Here is a 16,928-nt window from a genome sequence, read left to right as displayed (position 1 = left end):
AAAAGCGATAGGAAAGCTCACCTTTGATTTTGCTTTGGGAAATTCGTGATCAATTGGTAAAAGTCGGAAGGATAGTGGAACTCTCTCAGGATGCCTGTTCACAGAAAAAGACTCCCAGATAGCTTTGTGCAAAGGTTTTTGATTAATATCAAGTCCCATAAGAGCTGTGAGACCCAAATGACGGGTCGCCAGTTCTGTCGGAAATTCGCTGGCTGCCGCCATCTTTGTTTAGGCTAGAAATGTAACCTGGCCGGCTGAAACGTTGACCGGTAGTGACTGGAACGGAAATATACATAGACTCAGATTTTTTTAGCAGTAGTGGTGAATGGCTACAAGCGATTAAGTCGTTTTGCTTAAGGGTCGTTTCTTTAACGACCAGTTGTTAGCTATAAAAGCGTCTTAGGTCGTTTCGCCAACGTTTTAGGTTATTTCACCAACATCTTTGGTGCTTTCAGCCACTGGCGCTTTCTTTCAAATATTTCAAAGCCAATCAACTTTAAACCAGCTTATACCTCCATACCATGGGTCGAACGAGATTTTTCCGCATGGCACGTGCTGTGCGCTTCACTCAGTTTGGTCTCATTCACCGTGGATGAATGAAAACCTCCAAATTTATCCCTTACTTTGTATCGAAATGACTTGAGTTGTGTCAAATCGATGGTTCTGCGCGTATCTTATCGACTTTGTCGATAAGTATCGAATCGACTTAAGCTTGGCTTTAATCGAATCGCTTTAGATGTTTTTATGGGTAATTGACGATCACTGCCACCAAAGCTCGGACGGGCTGGATAACTTTCCAAACGAGCCAACTCTCAAGCGTACAGAAAATATCCCCGGCCTCGCATAGATTGCCAAGTCCCCTAGACGAAAGGAAATTTGATTACTCTTTCTTTTACCACTCTCAAAAACCTGTTTTTTAAATCATTTTTATTATCTTTTTACTCTTGGACAACTTTTTCTCGATAACTCGGTTACCACCGGAAGGAATGCGTGATTTATGATCTGCTCATGTCGTCCGGCGTTCACACTCTCGTTCTTTCTTACGTGATATGTACTTGTAAGACCTGATATGGGCTCGATACAGTTTTCCAGTATTATATGAGTGATTCATGACCTACGATAACCGCTAAATCTTGTATCAGTGTTGTATTTCCGAGGTGTCAAAGACATTGATGAGAGATCAAACATGAATAGCAAACCATCCTCGTTCATTACTTATGCCGCCAGTTGTCTGGGGTGGCTAAGTTATGAGAAAAAATTGTGGCCGAGGCAATAAGCAGCTGGGTACGAAAGAGCCAGCTGCGAAAAACGTCGCCGAAGGGGAGGCGGGGGTGAAAATTTCTTGAAAGTTGCAGGTTCTGATTCTCTTTGAAAATACCCCAAATCTAAGCAACAAATATTTTAATCCTTACAACTTGGTATGAATATCTCCATAAAGCTAAAATGAAATGTTAATCAACGCATTTGTGATGACTTTATGTTAAGCGTTATAAAAGTTCTATCAATTTTCAGTAGTTCTCATTGTGTTATTGCCCAATCATAACTCTTCTTCGTTGTTCGCTTGGAAAATTCGTTTACCTTAACCGTAAATTATGGTATTCCTTTGTGGTGCACCCTCTCCCAGGAGAAATCCAGGATTGTCCTTGTCTTCAATACCTGCCAAGTACTATTGTTTCTCAAAAGAGTCTTAATTGAAACGATTCACGTAATTATCATAAATCGAGTACCTATTCAGTTAGCGAGACGATTTTTATCGAGTTAATTCTCCCCGTTTTATTGCGACCGATCCAAGTACGCTTTGCCTGTGTAACACTGGGGAAACGATACATTACTATTAGATGCTGCACATGCCAGTGAGATATATCACAGCATGGAATGTTCCTGTTCTGTTCTGCATTTGAAGACCTCTTTGAAGTGACCAGCAGGCCAAGCTTAACGCGTTTGCAGTTTAAGTAACGAGTCTTAAGTCGTGTTGTTAGGAACACTGAAAAGTGTTTGTCTTTTGTCGAGCACTTTCACATGATGAGAGGACCAGAAGTGGTTTTGTTTGTGAGTGTGATCTTCGAGCTTGGGTGAGTGTCAATAGAAATGATGTGATTTAAAATGGAAAACATTCCATCGCACGTGCAAAATGCCTATTGTTCTCGAGACATTTACTTGCAGTAGCGAAAAAATTCTAGATCCGTAATAGAAGGGGCGAAGCGTACACGAGATGGTTTTAATTGGTCGTGATTTTGTGCCCCTTCCCTCGGGGAATAATGGCATAGCTCATTAACTTATCAGAGCTGGGTTAAGAGACAAAGGAATAAAGGGGGTAAGTTTCTAAAGAAACTGTGTGCTACGTCGGTGGGAGAGTGTAACAGGGTAAGTACGTATTATCAATTGACTTGAGAACGTAAATTGGCCACTGTAAAGAGTTTAAAAGCTGACGTTTCGAGCGTTAGCCATTCGTCAAATTTATCTTTCAAATCGGCACTCTTAATCCCCGCGGTATCAACGAGCGATTTTCATTCAATTAATTTTTTTGTAAAGTTGTTTTCCCGTCACCACATTCCCACTAATATAGCGTAGCTCCATTTTCTGCACAAACATTTTTTAAACCCATACACAATCCACAGTTCCTCCAATCCCTCTGACGAAGGGCTAACGCTCGAAACGTCAGCTTTTAAACTCTTTATGGTGGCCAATTTACGTTATGAACTCAGTTGATAATGCTCAATTACCCTGCTAAGAGACAAAGGCCGCGCAAAAGTTATTGTTTGTGCTATTGTTTCGTCTTATCACACATCTACTCGGTGATTTTTAAAGCTGGCTATTCAATGTACTTCAGCTTTCCAGAGGCGGTTCGCGCATGAATTTCTGCCAAAGGCAATTGCATGCCAAAATCTTGTTGAAAATTGTGAAATCAACAAATATATCACGTCATTGCAACTTTTGCAAACAATTTTTCCCAGCTCCGAATCTGATTATCCGAAGAGTTTAGTCGCTCGATTTCTTAGAAAACGCTTCAGGCGTGTAACTTAAGGTTTCTCCAAATCATTTTCCGTTTATGGAACCTGAAACATGCAAGTGAAAGCTTGATCCAAAGTTTTGTTGTTTTTGCCAGCAACTTCCACGCAACTATTAAACTCACCTGAACTCTTTTTGTTATCAGAGTTGTTTTCCTTTTCATTAAATTCAGGTCGAGTGAAACATCGGCAAAGTATTTGTACGCCCGTTGGTTCTCGTGCAAATCTTGTTTTCGTGAAAAATCCTTGGGTTTACCGAGTTCGGTTGATGCGTAAGATATGGTAATTGCTTTGTTTGGCCAAACGACGAATCCTAATGCAATGTTGATTTAATTTTGTTTAAGGATGGGGATAAGTTCTACCCGAAAGGCATTTGGTAGAGAAAGCACGGCACAGAACACATTTTTGCGACGCGAGGGAGAGCGGCAATACGTTATCAAAGAGAAATCGAGTGAAGTCGATGATGGAGAGTTTTTGCTACTACGTCCAAACTATTTAGCGTCGGAACCAGAGGACATACCCGCTGGAATGACAAACATAAAGCGTCCTGGTAGATTCTTAACTGCTGCCGTCGGGGATGGGATCTCGGACGACACGTCTTCCATTCAGGCCATCGTTAATCACGCTGCAAGTTCCAAAAATAATAAGGTATTCTTCCCTCGAGGTGAATACCTAGTAAGCAGTAATATCGCCATCCCTGGCCCGGTGGAACTTCACGGAACACAGAGCGGTATCGCAGTTATCAAGTCCTCAACTCCTTATGCTTTTCAAGTTTACAATGCTGTACCAGTGAAATCGGTTTCATTGAATAATGTGTACTTCAACAGAATTCGTGTGAATTTTGACGGTGGAGTCAATCGAGAAGTCCCTGGACCAACAGCTATGAGTAACGTTACCATAAACAGCTGTGTATTCTTTTCATCCGGAAGGCCAACTCCGAGAAACGCTGAGAGGGAGCAGTTGGAAATGATGGACCTTAGAAACAGTAGTGTGCACAGAAACATCTTTTTGCGCGACTCTAATGCGTATGGAGTTGCTTCAAAATTTACCTTCACTGTGGGTGTAGAGGTGAGAGAAAACATATGTGGGCTGGATTTAGGCAAGATAGGCTGGTTAGCCACCAAAGTTGAGCCAGCATGGTACTGGCGAGATCAAAAACAAAAATTAGAATTCCTTATGACTCATTACAATCTGGAATCTGATCAAGGCTTCTTTCAAAGTTGTTGTTATGAAGAGTGCGACGAAAGGATGAGAATCGTGAAAAATATCTTCAACGGAAGCCCAAACACAGGTCGTTTCCGAGACCACGTGATGTACCTCAAAGGCTTCAATATGATGGAAGTTGTAAGTAATTACGTCAGAGGCTGGCCAGCGGATTATTCAGGCGGCATTAAAGCTCGAAATGGAAAAAATCTATTGGTTGCCCGTAATTACCTCGACGACACAGGTGTTTTTTTGTATACTCACAGAACAATCAATCCATGTCTCTATAAAGGTTTGAAGAACGTTGTCATCTACAGAAATCACATCGTGCAACGAACCAATCCTGGTCATCTCACAAGTGGTATCTATTATTACGAGCCCCATGATATTGGGATAGATTGGAACATCACTTACTCCGCTAATGTATTTGAGATCGTTGGAGTAAGCGACCCCACTAATTACATATGTATCTGGCTGACCAATGGCGATCTTTCTCAACATCACGTGCTCCAAGACAACGTCTATTATGGTACCAAAATGCCTGTGAAGCTGTATGCTGACGACAGTACTCCATTGCATGAAACAGAGAAAAACAACGATAGTATTACAAATTGGTACAACTATCCACTGTACAAGCTAAACATTCCCCCTTATTAGACAGTGCTAAATAACATCTATTGTTATTTGATTATCGAACTTTTATTTGCATCGGTGATCGAAGAATTATCCTTTTTAAGATTACAGCGCTCCAGAAGGATTGGAGCGAGTGATGAAAGAATCAGTTTTTTCTAATTAAAATCAAAGTGTTCAGTTTAATTATAATCAAAGATGGAGCCGCTCTAAGTTAGGAACTTGCGCGAGCGGATATTTTTGCCCGATTACTGAGGAACTTCAAGTTGGGGGTAACGTAACTTAAAGTTTGAGGTGACGCAACCATGTTTCGAGGCGACGGAACTTGGTGCGACCGTCCAGGAGGGCAAATTGTCTCGTACCCAGGCCTTGTGCGGCCGGCCAAGCCTTTATATCAGTTACACAGTGGGTACGAGACTAGGGAACGACATCATCTGTTACACCTGTTACCTATCAAATACTATTTTATCTTCAAAATTTTAATTTCTTGATAGGCACAAGAAAGTTCAATTGTGTGCAAGTGAAGAGAAAAGTTAATTTTTCTTTAACAAAAGGTATACTGGGGCACTTCAGTACGACATAAGGGGGGTCGGGAGGGTGGTAGCGAGCAGCCGATTGAATGACTGATTGATAATTTTATTTATCCACAGAAAAGAACTCCTTCAACTTGATTTATAAGTAAAATATCTAATTCTGTTTGGCTATTCTATCAAATAAAGCAAGATAAATTCTGTCATGCCTGAGGCTGCTTTGCACATTAACATGGATGTTGCTACTAGCCTTTGGTGATTTGATGATTAAGAGTGTGTCCACGAAAGCACCAGGCAGTCTTGCTACGTGCCATCTCACTGATTCCAACGAAACTTTGCCAGTTTCAAGGGTCTACCCCAAAACTCAAAAAGACAAACTGGTTTCTGTTTTGTTTTTTTCCGGGGGTGAAATGGACCACCCTCCCCCTCCCTGCATTTATCTCCCACCAAACGCGTGGGAGATAAATAAAAGTTTTTACCTTCTCAGTTTGTTCCGTCAAAAACGCTTTTAATTTGAAGTCACGTCGACCTCGACAGAAAAGTTAGGCTCACCCTGTCAGAATCAACAGTTTGATAACGTAAATATCTAATAAAGTACGTCATTGTGCTTTTATCACAGTAATGAAAAAATTTACATTTGCTCACGCTCGCCACATTTATTCTTTGGAAAGTTATTTTACGGGAGGGCAATGTCACTTGGCTTGGCCTTTCTTGACTCTGACTGACGAAAATTGCCGACGATGCGGCGAGGTGAGCCCCATGAAATTATTGTCAAATGTTTTAAAAACTTTTTCTACCACAACAGAAACAAAAGCTGGTCGCTTACAAAATTTCAAAATGACTTCTAAATTTTGCTAAATCTTAATTTTCTCGTACAGGGCCAACGCACCTTGAATGGGTCTTTTATTTGATGTTTTACTTCTATGTAAAGATTAGTCTCTATAGCACCCAAGTGATTCAACATCGCGAGGTCGGTTAATCAGGACTCTGAGAACTGTCTTCCGTATTGTCCGTACACGATACGAAGGGGTCAGTGGTTTGAAACATAGCTCACGGAAAGGTTTCCAAACAAACGCAGCAAGAATTCATCTCTTTAATTTCCTTTTTGAAGCAGAGCGAAGTGGAGGAGGGAGGGGGGTGGGACGTGTAGGTTGGGGTAGGAATGAGAATTCCTCATGCGCACATGCGTGGACCGCATGCAGACACTCCTACCACTTTCATCATTTATCCCACCACCTTGCCGCCTTAACAATGAACAACAGTGCTATCTGTTTTACTCTGTAACCTGGTTAAAATAAACGCTCACGATATTTTCTAAGATTTCTCTCAAGCCGTCTTTTATTTTAGCGTCTTTGAAATTACTACATAATCCCTTTAGAAACTTTGCCAAAAATTGTATAAAGTGTGTTAAAAAACAAGAATATTTTGATTCCCTAAACAACATTTTGACAATGATCTGAATTAAAAACAATTAATGTTGAAATACAATACTTTTTCCCCACATTGGCAATTACTTAAGTTTAATGTTTATATCAAAGATGGTGAAGATATACCCAAAGGACCACCTCCTTTAGGTGGAGATTAGGTAAGTGTTGACTGGAAAATAAAATTTTCTTTTTCTTCCATAATGCCATGATTCCACGAAATGTAATGCATCTGTAAACAATTTATGGTCTACCGTCTCTTTAAGAAGTTGGAAAAGTGACATCATGGCCTCCTTGAAACACAATTTCACTTTTAAACTCTGTGCAATGAAGGTTTTGTTAGGTTAGCTCATTGTATAATGATTTACCTTGATTTAAATAAAATACCTTTTTTTTCAAATTGACAATTACATACGTTTAGTTTTTGTGTGGGGTTTCCCACACTTAGTCAACGCCCGCGAAATTTATTTCTTTATTTATTTGTCCACGAGAGAGATGTGCTTGTCACGTGGTTTCTATTTGCGTTCAGTTAGCCGTGAAGACTGGATTCCAGTCGGCGTTTTTTCGTAGTGGCCATTTCTCTTCTCAGTCGTTGGGTTTTGGAAAACTTATTCGGAATTTCATGTTTGTTTCTTGGGAATTTTTGTTTCCAAGGTAAGGATAAGTCATTTCATATTTTCACGGGTTCTTTGCGTGCTTTAACTTTTCAATTTTGTCGTGGGAGCTTCACGATTAAGCTCTCACGAAAGGCGATTACGTTTGTACACCTGGTTTGTGTTCTTTCTTTCATAATCTGAGGCGTTTGTTTCGTTATTTCTTCAGGTGTCTATAACAAAAGATTTTTTCACGTAAGTCAACACGCTGAAACGCGGCTTGTGTTCAGTGCAGGTTGCACAGGAGCTTTTACGCTTTCACAAGCCAACATTTATCGGCCTGGACCTTCGGTGCGGGTTGTGTCAGATTGAAAGGAGTCATTGTACTCTCGCAAGCCAACATTTGTCGGCTTGAATGTATTTGTGCGGGTTGCGCTTCAAAGAGTCTCAGGGTGTCTCAAAGTGTCTCACGAGTGTCTCAAAATGTCTCACGAGTGTCTCAAAGTGTCACAAACTGAAAGAAACTATTGTTTGCCTTGAACTGTCAGGAGTGTTATCTATTTTAATAAACTGAGTTTCTAGTTAGTTGGATTGTTGTTGTTGCTCGCTCAAGCACACAAGTAAATATGGGGATCTCCATTGACCAATTCCGTTCAAGGATTGGATCTCATGAAGATTTACATCCTGATTTTAGTGAAAACTATGACCTCTTTGATGATCTCAACATTTCATCAACATTGCTGAATAATGAACCACTGATATTGAATGAATTACCTGATTTTGATTTTCGTCAAATGGTCCAGACACCCGATAAAGAGCAAAAAGAATTTTTTTAACACATTTTACATCAGATTAAAACCTCAGAAACCCCTTTCTACTGCTTCCTCAGTGGAGGGGCTGGTGTTGGCAAATCGCATTTAACAAAAGCTTTGTATCAGGCAGTGCTTAAGTATTATAACACTAGAGCTGGTGATGATTTTCATCAGATCATAGTTATACTATTAGCTCCAACTGGCAAAGCTTAAGGGTGACACTCTTCATAGCACTCTGGCCATTCCTGTCAATCAATCACTGAGAAATTACAAACAGCTTGATTCAAGTAGACTAAACACTTTGAGAAGTAAATTGATTTTTGTTGATGAAATCTTAATGGCAGGAAATGGTATGTTTGCAATACAGCTAAACAATAGGCTTAAAGATATAAAAGGCTGTAGAGAGGATTTTGGAGGTGTGAGCATAATTGCTATTGGTGACATTCCAATTAGAATCTGTTATGGATGCTTATATTTTCAAAGACCTCAAAAATGTAGATTTATGCTGTTCTTTCTCTCAGTTTATGGCATAAACACTTTAAAATGTTTGAACTTAATGAAATCATGGGTCAAAGAGACAGCAAATTGTTTGTAGAATTACTTAATAGGTTGCGTAAAGGTAAACACACAGTAGCTGACATTGCAAAACTTAAAGAGAGCTATACAAGAAGACATCAACAACCCAATAGATGCAGTTCACCTATTTATACAGAATGCTAAAGTTGATGAATTTAAACAAAGGGCCCATAATGCAGCCACAGGAAACAAATTCACAATAAATGCTCAAGATAGTGTTATTGGAGCTATCTCTCCAGAGCTAAGATGGCATGACAAATGGTGCTGGAAATGTTGTTAAACTAGTTCAGTTACATCAACAAACCAAACCATCTGGTATTGTATGGGTACAATTTGACCACTCAGATGTAGGTCAGAAAACAAGGAATGAAAAAAGACATTTGTATGTACAATGAATTGAACACACACGGACCCCAGTAAACCCTGTGACTACACAGTTTGCGGTAGGTAGAAACAGAACAGCACAAGTTGTTAGAAAACAATTTCCACTGTGTCCCGCAGCAGCAAAAACAATTCACAGGTCACAAGGTGATACTGACAGTAGAATTTTTGTGGATTTTAGTACCAGAAATACTATTCCACACATACATTATATGGGACTCAGTAGAGTGACTGCTATAGAAGGCCTATATATTTCTGATTTGTGTGAAAGCAAGATTGCTGTTAATCCAGATGGAGAGATTAAGAACAACTGCAAAACTTAAGCTTTGCATCTCCCTCTCCATGACATAACATTTTCCCTTCTTAAACTGTGTTATCTTAATGTAAGGTCTCTTCACAACCACATAGAAGATATACGTAAAGACTTAATTTATCTAAGTGCTGATATCAATATTTTCACAGAAACAAGATTTAATTCTCAAGATAATAATGACATATATGACATTGCTGGTTATGTTCTCTTCCGTAATGATAACCTTAATTCCAGCAATGGATCAAGGTCTTATGGTGGTACAGCTGTGTACAGTAAAATCCCATACTTACCTGGATACCCCTATTGTCACAATATACATGGTGTTGAAATAACAGTAATTAAGTTAGCAAGGTTTGAGGATTGGACAATCATAGGGATATATCACTCCCCAAACGTGCCTGTAAGACAACTTTATGAAGCAATAACTGAGGTATTAAATAACATTTCACCAGACAACAATATCATTACTAGAGACTTTGATATAAATTGGCTTGTTGAAACAGACAGAAGACCTTTGCATAATTTACTAGTGAGGGATAACCACTACAAACAGTTCATATCAACTTATACAACTGACAACAACACAGTAATTGATCATATATATACAAATATATCTAACATTGATATACAAGCAGATGTTTTAGAAACACATTTCACAGATCATAAAGCTGTTTGGGCCTCATTTCACGGTGTCCTATAACAAATTACTTTATCATGATTTACATTGTTTTTAAGTTAAGAGAGCAACAAAAGAAAGCAGTAAATAGTTATGAAAAGAGTTTTTTCTCTTTTTTCAGAGGAATTTGTAATGAGAAACTTGCAAAACTATTAATAAGGAAATGCTGCTTATTCATTTGGTACCAGAACAGGCCTTTTAAAATTAAGTTTGAAGTCATCTTTCTAAGAGTTGTCCGGTTTAACAACCATTTACAAAAGACAAAAATAAACTACATAACACACAGTCCTGAAATTTCAAGGCAGCTCCTTTAGCATCTTGGCTAATTTCTAACTGCAACCTTTATTGACAACCCTGCATTAAACAATTATTCCACAGTTAAGTCTGCAACCCCTCCTGTAATACTCCAGGATACCAAAAAAACAACAACAAGCAAACAAACATATTAGTGAAGTGAGCAAACAACCACATGCGTGACTTTCACGTAATATAAAATTCGTGATTGCAGCATTCCCACGTGCGTAAAGTGCTTGTAACTTACGGGAAACACACGCATGTTACACCAAAAAAACCCGCGTGTAGTACAAGAGGCCGATTACTCGCAATTTCTCGTAGTTTTGAATTTCCCTTTTGTTTTTCAGAACACCCATATACCTGTACTTTTTTACACTGATGCGATAGAAATTAATTGGAAAAACATTCCTTGAAATAGGAAGTCGTCCTGTATTTTCAGCGAAAAAGATTGTCAAGTGATCAAAACAACACCGGCCAGATTATAGTCACGTGCTCGGCAACGACTTGTGGAAAGCGATAATCTTTCATTCTTACCATCAAAACAGTCACGCTTGCATAGAAGAATAACAAAACGAAACGATTACAACGGAAAGACCCAAATTGGCGTAGAAAGAAATAATGCTGCAAATTACCATTTTTTTAATGTCATGTGTACATGTTTCCGTGGGAATTTCTGTGTCAACAGCTAGCTGTCACTCACAAACTCTTCGTGATTCTCGCTGTTCCTCGTTATGTTCAGCGCATGGACGATTCGAAGACGCTTCAAATTTGGTTTTTAAGTTGATTATAGCACTAATCTGAAACATTTGAAGTCCATTTCAATATAGTAAATGTCGAAACAGGCGTGTAAAGACAATAAATATCGCAACGATCAGTGCAATCATAATAGCGCCACGACTTTGGACTTACTTCTTCGGAAGGATAGATCTCGAGTTCGAAGCCGACTAATTACGAAGAGTCCACGCTAATTTGCATGTCGCAGAGCGCCCACAAGAACTCGTTTCTACGCTATCGTGTATCCACGAGTTAAAAAGTAGTAGCAGAAATTTTTCAATTTTTTTTCAATGACTGTTACGAAAATATTTACTGCTCCAAGTATTTCCAGTATTGCCGTATAAACAAATAAATAGCCTAAGCCACCAAGAGGTAATTTATTTGTTGAAGACGATTACCAAACGTTCAAAAACACGCCAAAAAGCTTCCAGGGAGGAAAGGAAAGGCATATTGCTTGATAAAAGAAAAAGTTAATACCCCAGATCCCTCCTGTGAATCTGTATTTGTTCAAATAATTCCCACACAAAAATTACTGTTCAGACTGTTGATTTTAGGCCTAATATCACCCCTGTAGTACAGTTGACTCACAGTGAGCGACAGGTTTGCTTCCGCTCAAAAACCCCTTCCAAACACTTTGTCAATAAAATCCCACACAAGTACGCATTGCGGACCTATTTTTATACAATAGATGATGAAGATCTATCTGAAGGACCACCCCCTGCAGGCAGTGATTTAGGTACCGTATTTCTTCACCTATAAGCCGACCTCGGCTATGAGCCGACACCCTAAAAGTTAGAGACCTTCCAACAGACTCCTGTTATCCAAAAGAAAAAGCAAAACCATCGGCTATTAGCCGAGAGCGAAATTCTTGATTATAACCGGCCATTTGAGTGTGCGAATCTCACGGGAAAAATTGGGAAATGGCTCAATGAACACAAAAGCTAATGAATGAGAATAAACCCAAAAGAAAAAAAGGCGAATCAGTGAAGATGTAAATACTACTACGCGACTGCAGAAACACAACAGTTACTGTAGCCTGACAAACATTTCAATCGAGTATCTCTTTCGTCACTGTTATTTTTCTCATCATGCCAGTAGCACGCCGCTTTTTGTATACTATAGCTTTCAGGATAAAAGTTATCGCGGAAGCCGAAGCTGTAGAAAACAGCTCGGAAATCGCTCGAGATTATGGACTTAGCGAGTCCATGGTGCGACGCTGGAGACGAGACTAGGCGACTATTCTTTCTGGCAAGCTTAAGATTTCGGCAAAACGTGCAAAAATATGCCGTTTCACTCCCAAGTGTCCCGAACTAGACGAGCAAGCGATGGAGTGACTTTCACAGCAGAGAGACCAAATATTTCATTAGTAATGTGCGATGAGGAGAGTTTTTGCCGAGTTGAGTGAGATCGTCTTTCAATGCGTGGGAAGCAAAGAATCTGATTGTTATTGACTGAATGTTAAAGAGCTCGTTGCAATCTTGTACGGTTCGGTCATGGTAACCTTCAAGGTTTTAGTTCCTTGTATTGTCCTTCTAATATATTTCACATCGTCAGCATATGGCTTTATCGAGGGACTCTACTGTGGAACAGAAAACTGTTACGACGTGCTCGGAGTCTACAGAGAATCTTCAAAGGCTGACATTGCAAAAGCATACAGAAAACTTGCCAGAAAGTACCATCCTGATAGATACAAGGGAGAAGATGCTGAAACCAAATTTCAACTTATCGCAACAGCTTATGAGGTTTTGAAGGATGATGAACAAAGAGCTGACTATGACTATATGTTGGACAATCCAGAGGAGACCTATGGCCATTATTATCGCTACTACAGAAGACAGGTGGCTCCAAAAGTGGATGTGAGAGTTGTTATAGCTGTGTCAATCACAGTTGTCTCATTGCTCCAGTATCTTCATGGATGGTCACGCTACAATGAAGCTGTCAAATATGCATTAACAATGCCCAAATACAGAAACAAGTTTCAAAGGAGACAAGAAAATGAAAAATGGGCAAACTTCCCAAGAGTATCAGGGACGTCACAACCCTAACGTCGTTTAAAAGCAAGATACGCCAACTCAATATAAGTGAACTTTTAGATGATGGCTGCGCAGGCTGTAGCCTTTGTTCATTTTGACTTCTGTGTATTTTTTACTATAAATCTCTTAATTAGTTAACTATAGATATTTTACCTACTACTGTATATAGTTTTTTAGTTTGTATATTCTCCCCTAATTGGTGTCCCCAAAGTAGTAAGGGATCTGTTCCCTGGCTAGACGGTTTTTTGACACTTTAATAAAGTTTCTATTCTATTCTATTCAATTCTGATTGGTGGTCAGAAATACGTTGTTATCATGTCAATTTAAAAGCACATCACGTAAAGAGCGCTGCAGTCACGAAATTTACGGTCATTTTGCATTAACATTAAATTTTAAATTGTTTTGAATCCCAAACCCTCGGCTATAAGCCGAACCCCGTTTCTTGTGAAAAAATTTTCAAACTTTTGTGTCAAATACTGAAAAATCGCTCGGCTTACAGGTGAAGAAATACTGTAAGTGTCTACGGTAATATTTTCTTTTCTTCTATAATGCTATGATTCCACAAAATGCTATGCAACTGTAAACAGTGAGTAGTCTTTCACCTCTGTAGGAAGTTGGAAAAGTGACATAATAGCCTCCTTGAAATACAACTTTCCTGTTAAAGTCTAAGCAATAAGAAATGATGTCTGGTTAGCAAACTGTTTTTCCTTTGACCATTTCCAGTAAAGTAGAAGTTCATAATTTTGCAATGTTACCATCACTTGGTTCAATATTGTCACTTCAGAGAAACCTTTTCTGATACAATTATAGAAATTGTGCAGTATTTTTAATAAACTTGTTCATACCAAGTATTGTTTTTTTCATAAAATAGATGTGGACAAGAAAAATAATAAAAAAGAGAAGGGGAAGAAGAAGTGGAATGGTAAAGTAAAGTAAATAGTAACCTAACAACAACTGAAATTACAATAAACTTGGCTAACATTTGTTTTAGATGCCATTTTCCACAGTATTTAGAAAATCTTTAATTTATCATGCTCATGCGAAAAGAAGTTAAATTTTAGAAACAGTATGGGGCCCAAGAAATATTTTTCAATCTGTAACAAACAGAGATTATTCCATGGAAAGTGTGCACAAATGAGATTTATTGCATCAAACAAAAATTAACATGTGAGCCTAGTGAACTAGTGAATTTTTTTGATCAACGCGACAAGTGGATAAAAATTTTTCAAGCATTTTCCATGGTATGATGCTTCCATTTCATACATACCAAAATTTTTTCTTACTGTCCAACAAAGATTGGAAGCTAACAACTGTGAAAATACATTGTTTGTTTCATTAGAGCCACAAATGATACTACTAAACAGTATAAATCCTTATTTGTATTGAAATAAATTCCATTTCTAAACAATTCTCAAATAGAAGATTAAATAATTTTTCAAAGATTTAAAGGTGAGAAGGAAAAAAAAAAGGTGATACTATATGATTATTTTTGACTGTTGACAAAGAAATTAAAATTTAATATAGATCAAATAAAAAACCCTTTGAAGGTCCATTGCAACAGTTTCCAGCACATACACATATACAAAGACTGTTTTATATCCAATCCAACAAAAGCTGCCATAAGCAGGCATTGAAAGATAAAAATCTATGATAATACAAATAGGGATTTTAGGGCAAAAGGGTAATTTATTTAGATCTTGTGAGTATAGTTGTCAGTTGGGTAACATCTCCTTGCAAGTGCATTGCCTTACCTCAACTTTTCATTTTTTTTTTCTATCAAAGAAATAAAAAATTTTTCAACTTAGGAGGGAGAGGCCACTCCTACACGGTGGATGAGGTGACCATGCCCACCACGTCAACCATGTTAAAAATATAAAATATGAATCAAAATGAAATCAACTGTCTCTCATTCATTTTATAAATGTAAATTTGCAGCAGATTAATTCAGCCATAACTGCAAATGATAACTTCTTACCAAGCCTGAGCGCCATAAGAGAACATTATCCTGAGTTCCTCACAAAAACAACGGATGGCCAATATTCCTCAGTAGAATTTGAGCAAGAAAAGTTAGCAAGTGATTCATCACATTGCAACTGGACTAAACTTTTTAGTTTTAAATTTGGTGCGTTTCAAAACAAAAATACATGGATTATGATCGTTTCACAGGAAACGGTCTGCATGGAAAAGTGCATAACAAGTAAGGACCAGATCAGTGCTGGTAATTACCTCCATACTACCGTAGTTATTCGGTTATAAGGCGCACTCGGCTGTAAGACGCACCCCCAATTAAGCAATTTGATTATTGCATGTTTTCAAACTGAAAATATCACTAAAATACTTGGTTATAAGGCGCATCGTTGTTTGGGGAGTAAAGATCGGTCAAGTTTATTGTAAATTCTTTCATAAACTTACAAAAAAGCGAAAAAGTCGCGTATTGATTTTAGTTTACCGTTAATTAACAAAAGCAGAATTGTCGCACACGCGACCACGCGCACAAACAAAAGCCTTGATTAAACAAAAGCAAAAGGTCACACACATAAACAAAAGCCGAAAAATGTCACACATTTAATCACAGTGATAAACAAAAGGCAAAAAAAGTCACACATTTAATGCAACCTATCGGCACACATTAATTTTTAGCCTTCCCTCTCGGGAAACATGTTTTTAAAGTATAAAAACAATTCGATCAAATTTACTTCACCTGGTGAACATTATCTTGCGAAGTCTACATTCAGCACAATCGTGCCAAACACTCGCCGTCATTCTTACGATCTGAACTTTAAGTTGAAAATCGTAATTGAAGCTGAAGCTGTTAACAACAATCGAGAGATAGCGAGGGAATATGGAATTTCCAAATCAATGGTTTGGTAGTGGCGCAATCAGCAGGACATCTTGTATCACCTTGTCAAGCGCGCTTCCATGGGCCGTTACCGACCAAAAGATCCCGAACTTCATCAACCATAGGCCGACTGGTTCAGTGATCAAAGGAGCCAAGGTAAGCAAATGCCTTCTTATCTAATACATTAAAGTTCACACGGCAACCAGCTGGCCAATCAGACATAGTTTGATGCTACTCTGGTTTGCAGATTTAATGAATGTAACCGAAGTTACAATTCATAGACCAAACGTTTCGACACTCCTGTCTAGTGCCTTCATCAGGGGTGATCTAAACGCTGTAACAAGAGGTCCTTTTATATGATCACTAATTAGCGGCCTTTTTTTTTTCTGACGAGGTGTAAATAAGCGTCAGGAAGCAAACCACCATCGTCACGATCTAAACCTCCCCCCAAAAACATTCAAAAGGATGTTTTCAATGCACTTATAGCTCTCAAAAAGGATACGGACAGGCCCGTATTATCTGCTGACAAGGGTAATTGTGTTGTGGTTATGGACAAACAGCAATATCACGACAAAGCTTTGACTCTGCTTAATGACAAGAGTACGTATGCTGTCTTAAACTCTGATCCTACCCGTAAAACCTCAAAGAAAGTTAAACAAAATGTTGCTTGATTTGCAAAAAGCTGGTAAAATTAGTGACTCTACGTACAAAATGTTAGACAGTAGTGACGGCTTATGTCCACGTTTTTATGGCTTACCTAAAATTCATAAACCGGGAATTCCTTTGAGACCCATTTTTTCTTTTGTTAATTCTCCGACTTATGCAATTTCTGGTTATCTTGC

At 38.6% G+C, this 16,928-nt stretch overlaps 2 protein-coding genes, 1 long non-coding RNA gene and 1 pseudogene across 4 annotated transcripts in view; 3 read left to right on the top strand and 1 right to left on the bottom strand.

The window, feature by feature from the left end:
• The window catches only part of LOC113679450 (trafficking protein particle complex subunit 11-like), a 55,136-nt pseudogene extending 54,873 nt beyond the window's left edge, over window positions 1-263 (bottom strand). Inside the window, exon 1 of the transcript XR_016181825.1 lies at window positions 22-263. The product of XR_016181825.1 is annotated as a trafficking protein particle complex subunit 11-like (transcript). The remainder of the gene's footprint in view (window positions 1-21) is intronic.
• A 1,439-nt stretch (window positions 264-1,702) lies between these two features.
• LOC149036589 (uncharacterized) lies at window positions 1,703-5,637 on the top strand. The gene is made up of 2 exons (XM_089188805.1): window positions 1,703-2,072; window positions 3,353-5,637. Exons 1-2 carry the CDS (start codon window positions 2,020-2,022, stop codon window positions 4,866-4,868), a joined length of 1,569 nt encoding a protein of 522 aa, XP_089044931.1. The 5' UTR covers window positions 1,703-2,019; the 3' UTR covers window positions 4,869-5,637.
• Window positions 5,638-7,337: 1,700 nt separating this feature from the next.
• LOC149036588 (uncharacterized) lies at window positions 7,338-7,973 on the top strand. The gene is made up of 2 exons (XR_016181485.1): window positions 7,338-7,449; window positions 7,618-7,973. It is a non-coding gene; the product is annotated as an uncharacterized LOC149036588 (long non-coding RNA).
• Window positions 7,974-12,671: 4,698 nt separating this feature from the next.
• On the top strand, window positions 12,672-13,259 carry LOC149036587 (dnaJ homolog subfamily C member 25 homolog). The gene has a single exon (XM_089189924.1). It carries the CDS (start codon window positions 12,708-12,710, stop codon window positions 13,257-13,259), a length of 552 nt encoding a protein of 183 aa, XP_089046050.1. The 5' UTR covers window positions 12,672-12,707.
• The last annotated feature ends 3,669 nt before the right edge of the window (window positions 13,260-16,928 follow it).

Source organism: Pocillopora damicornis, chromosome 12 (genome assembly GCF_964200805.1).
Source record: "Pocillopora damicornis chromosome 12, jaPocDami1.2, whole genome shotgun sequence".
Taxonomy (NCBI): domain Eukaryota; kingdom Metazoa; phylum Cnidaria; class Anthozoa; order Scleractinia; family Pocilloporidae; genus Pocillopora; species Pocillopora damicornis.
This window is presented reverse-complemented; position numbering and strand designations above follow the sequence as displayed.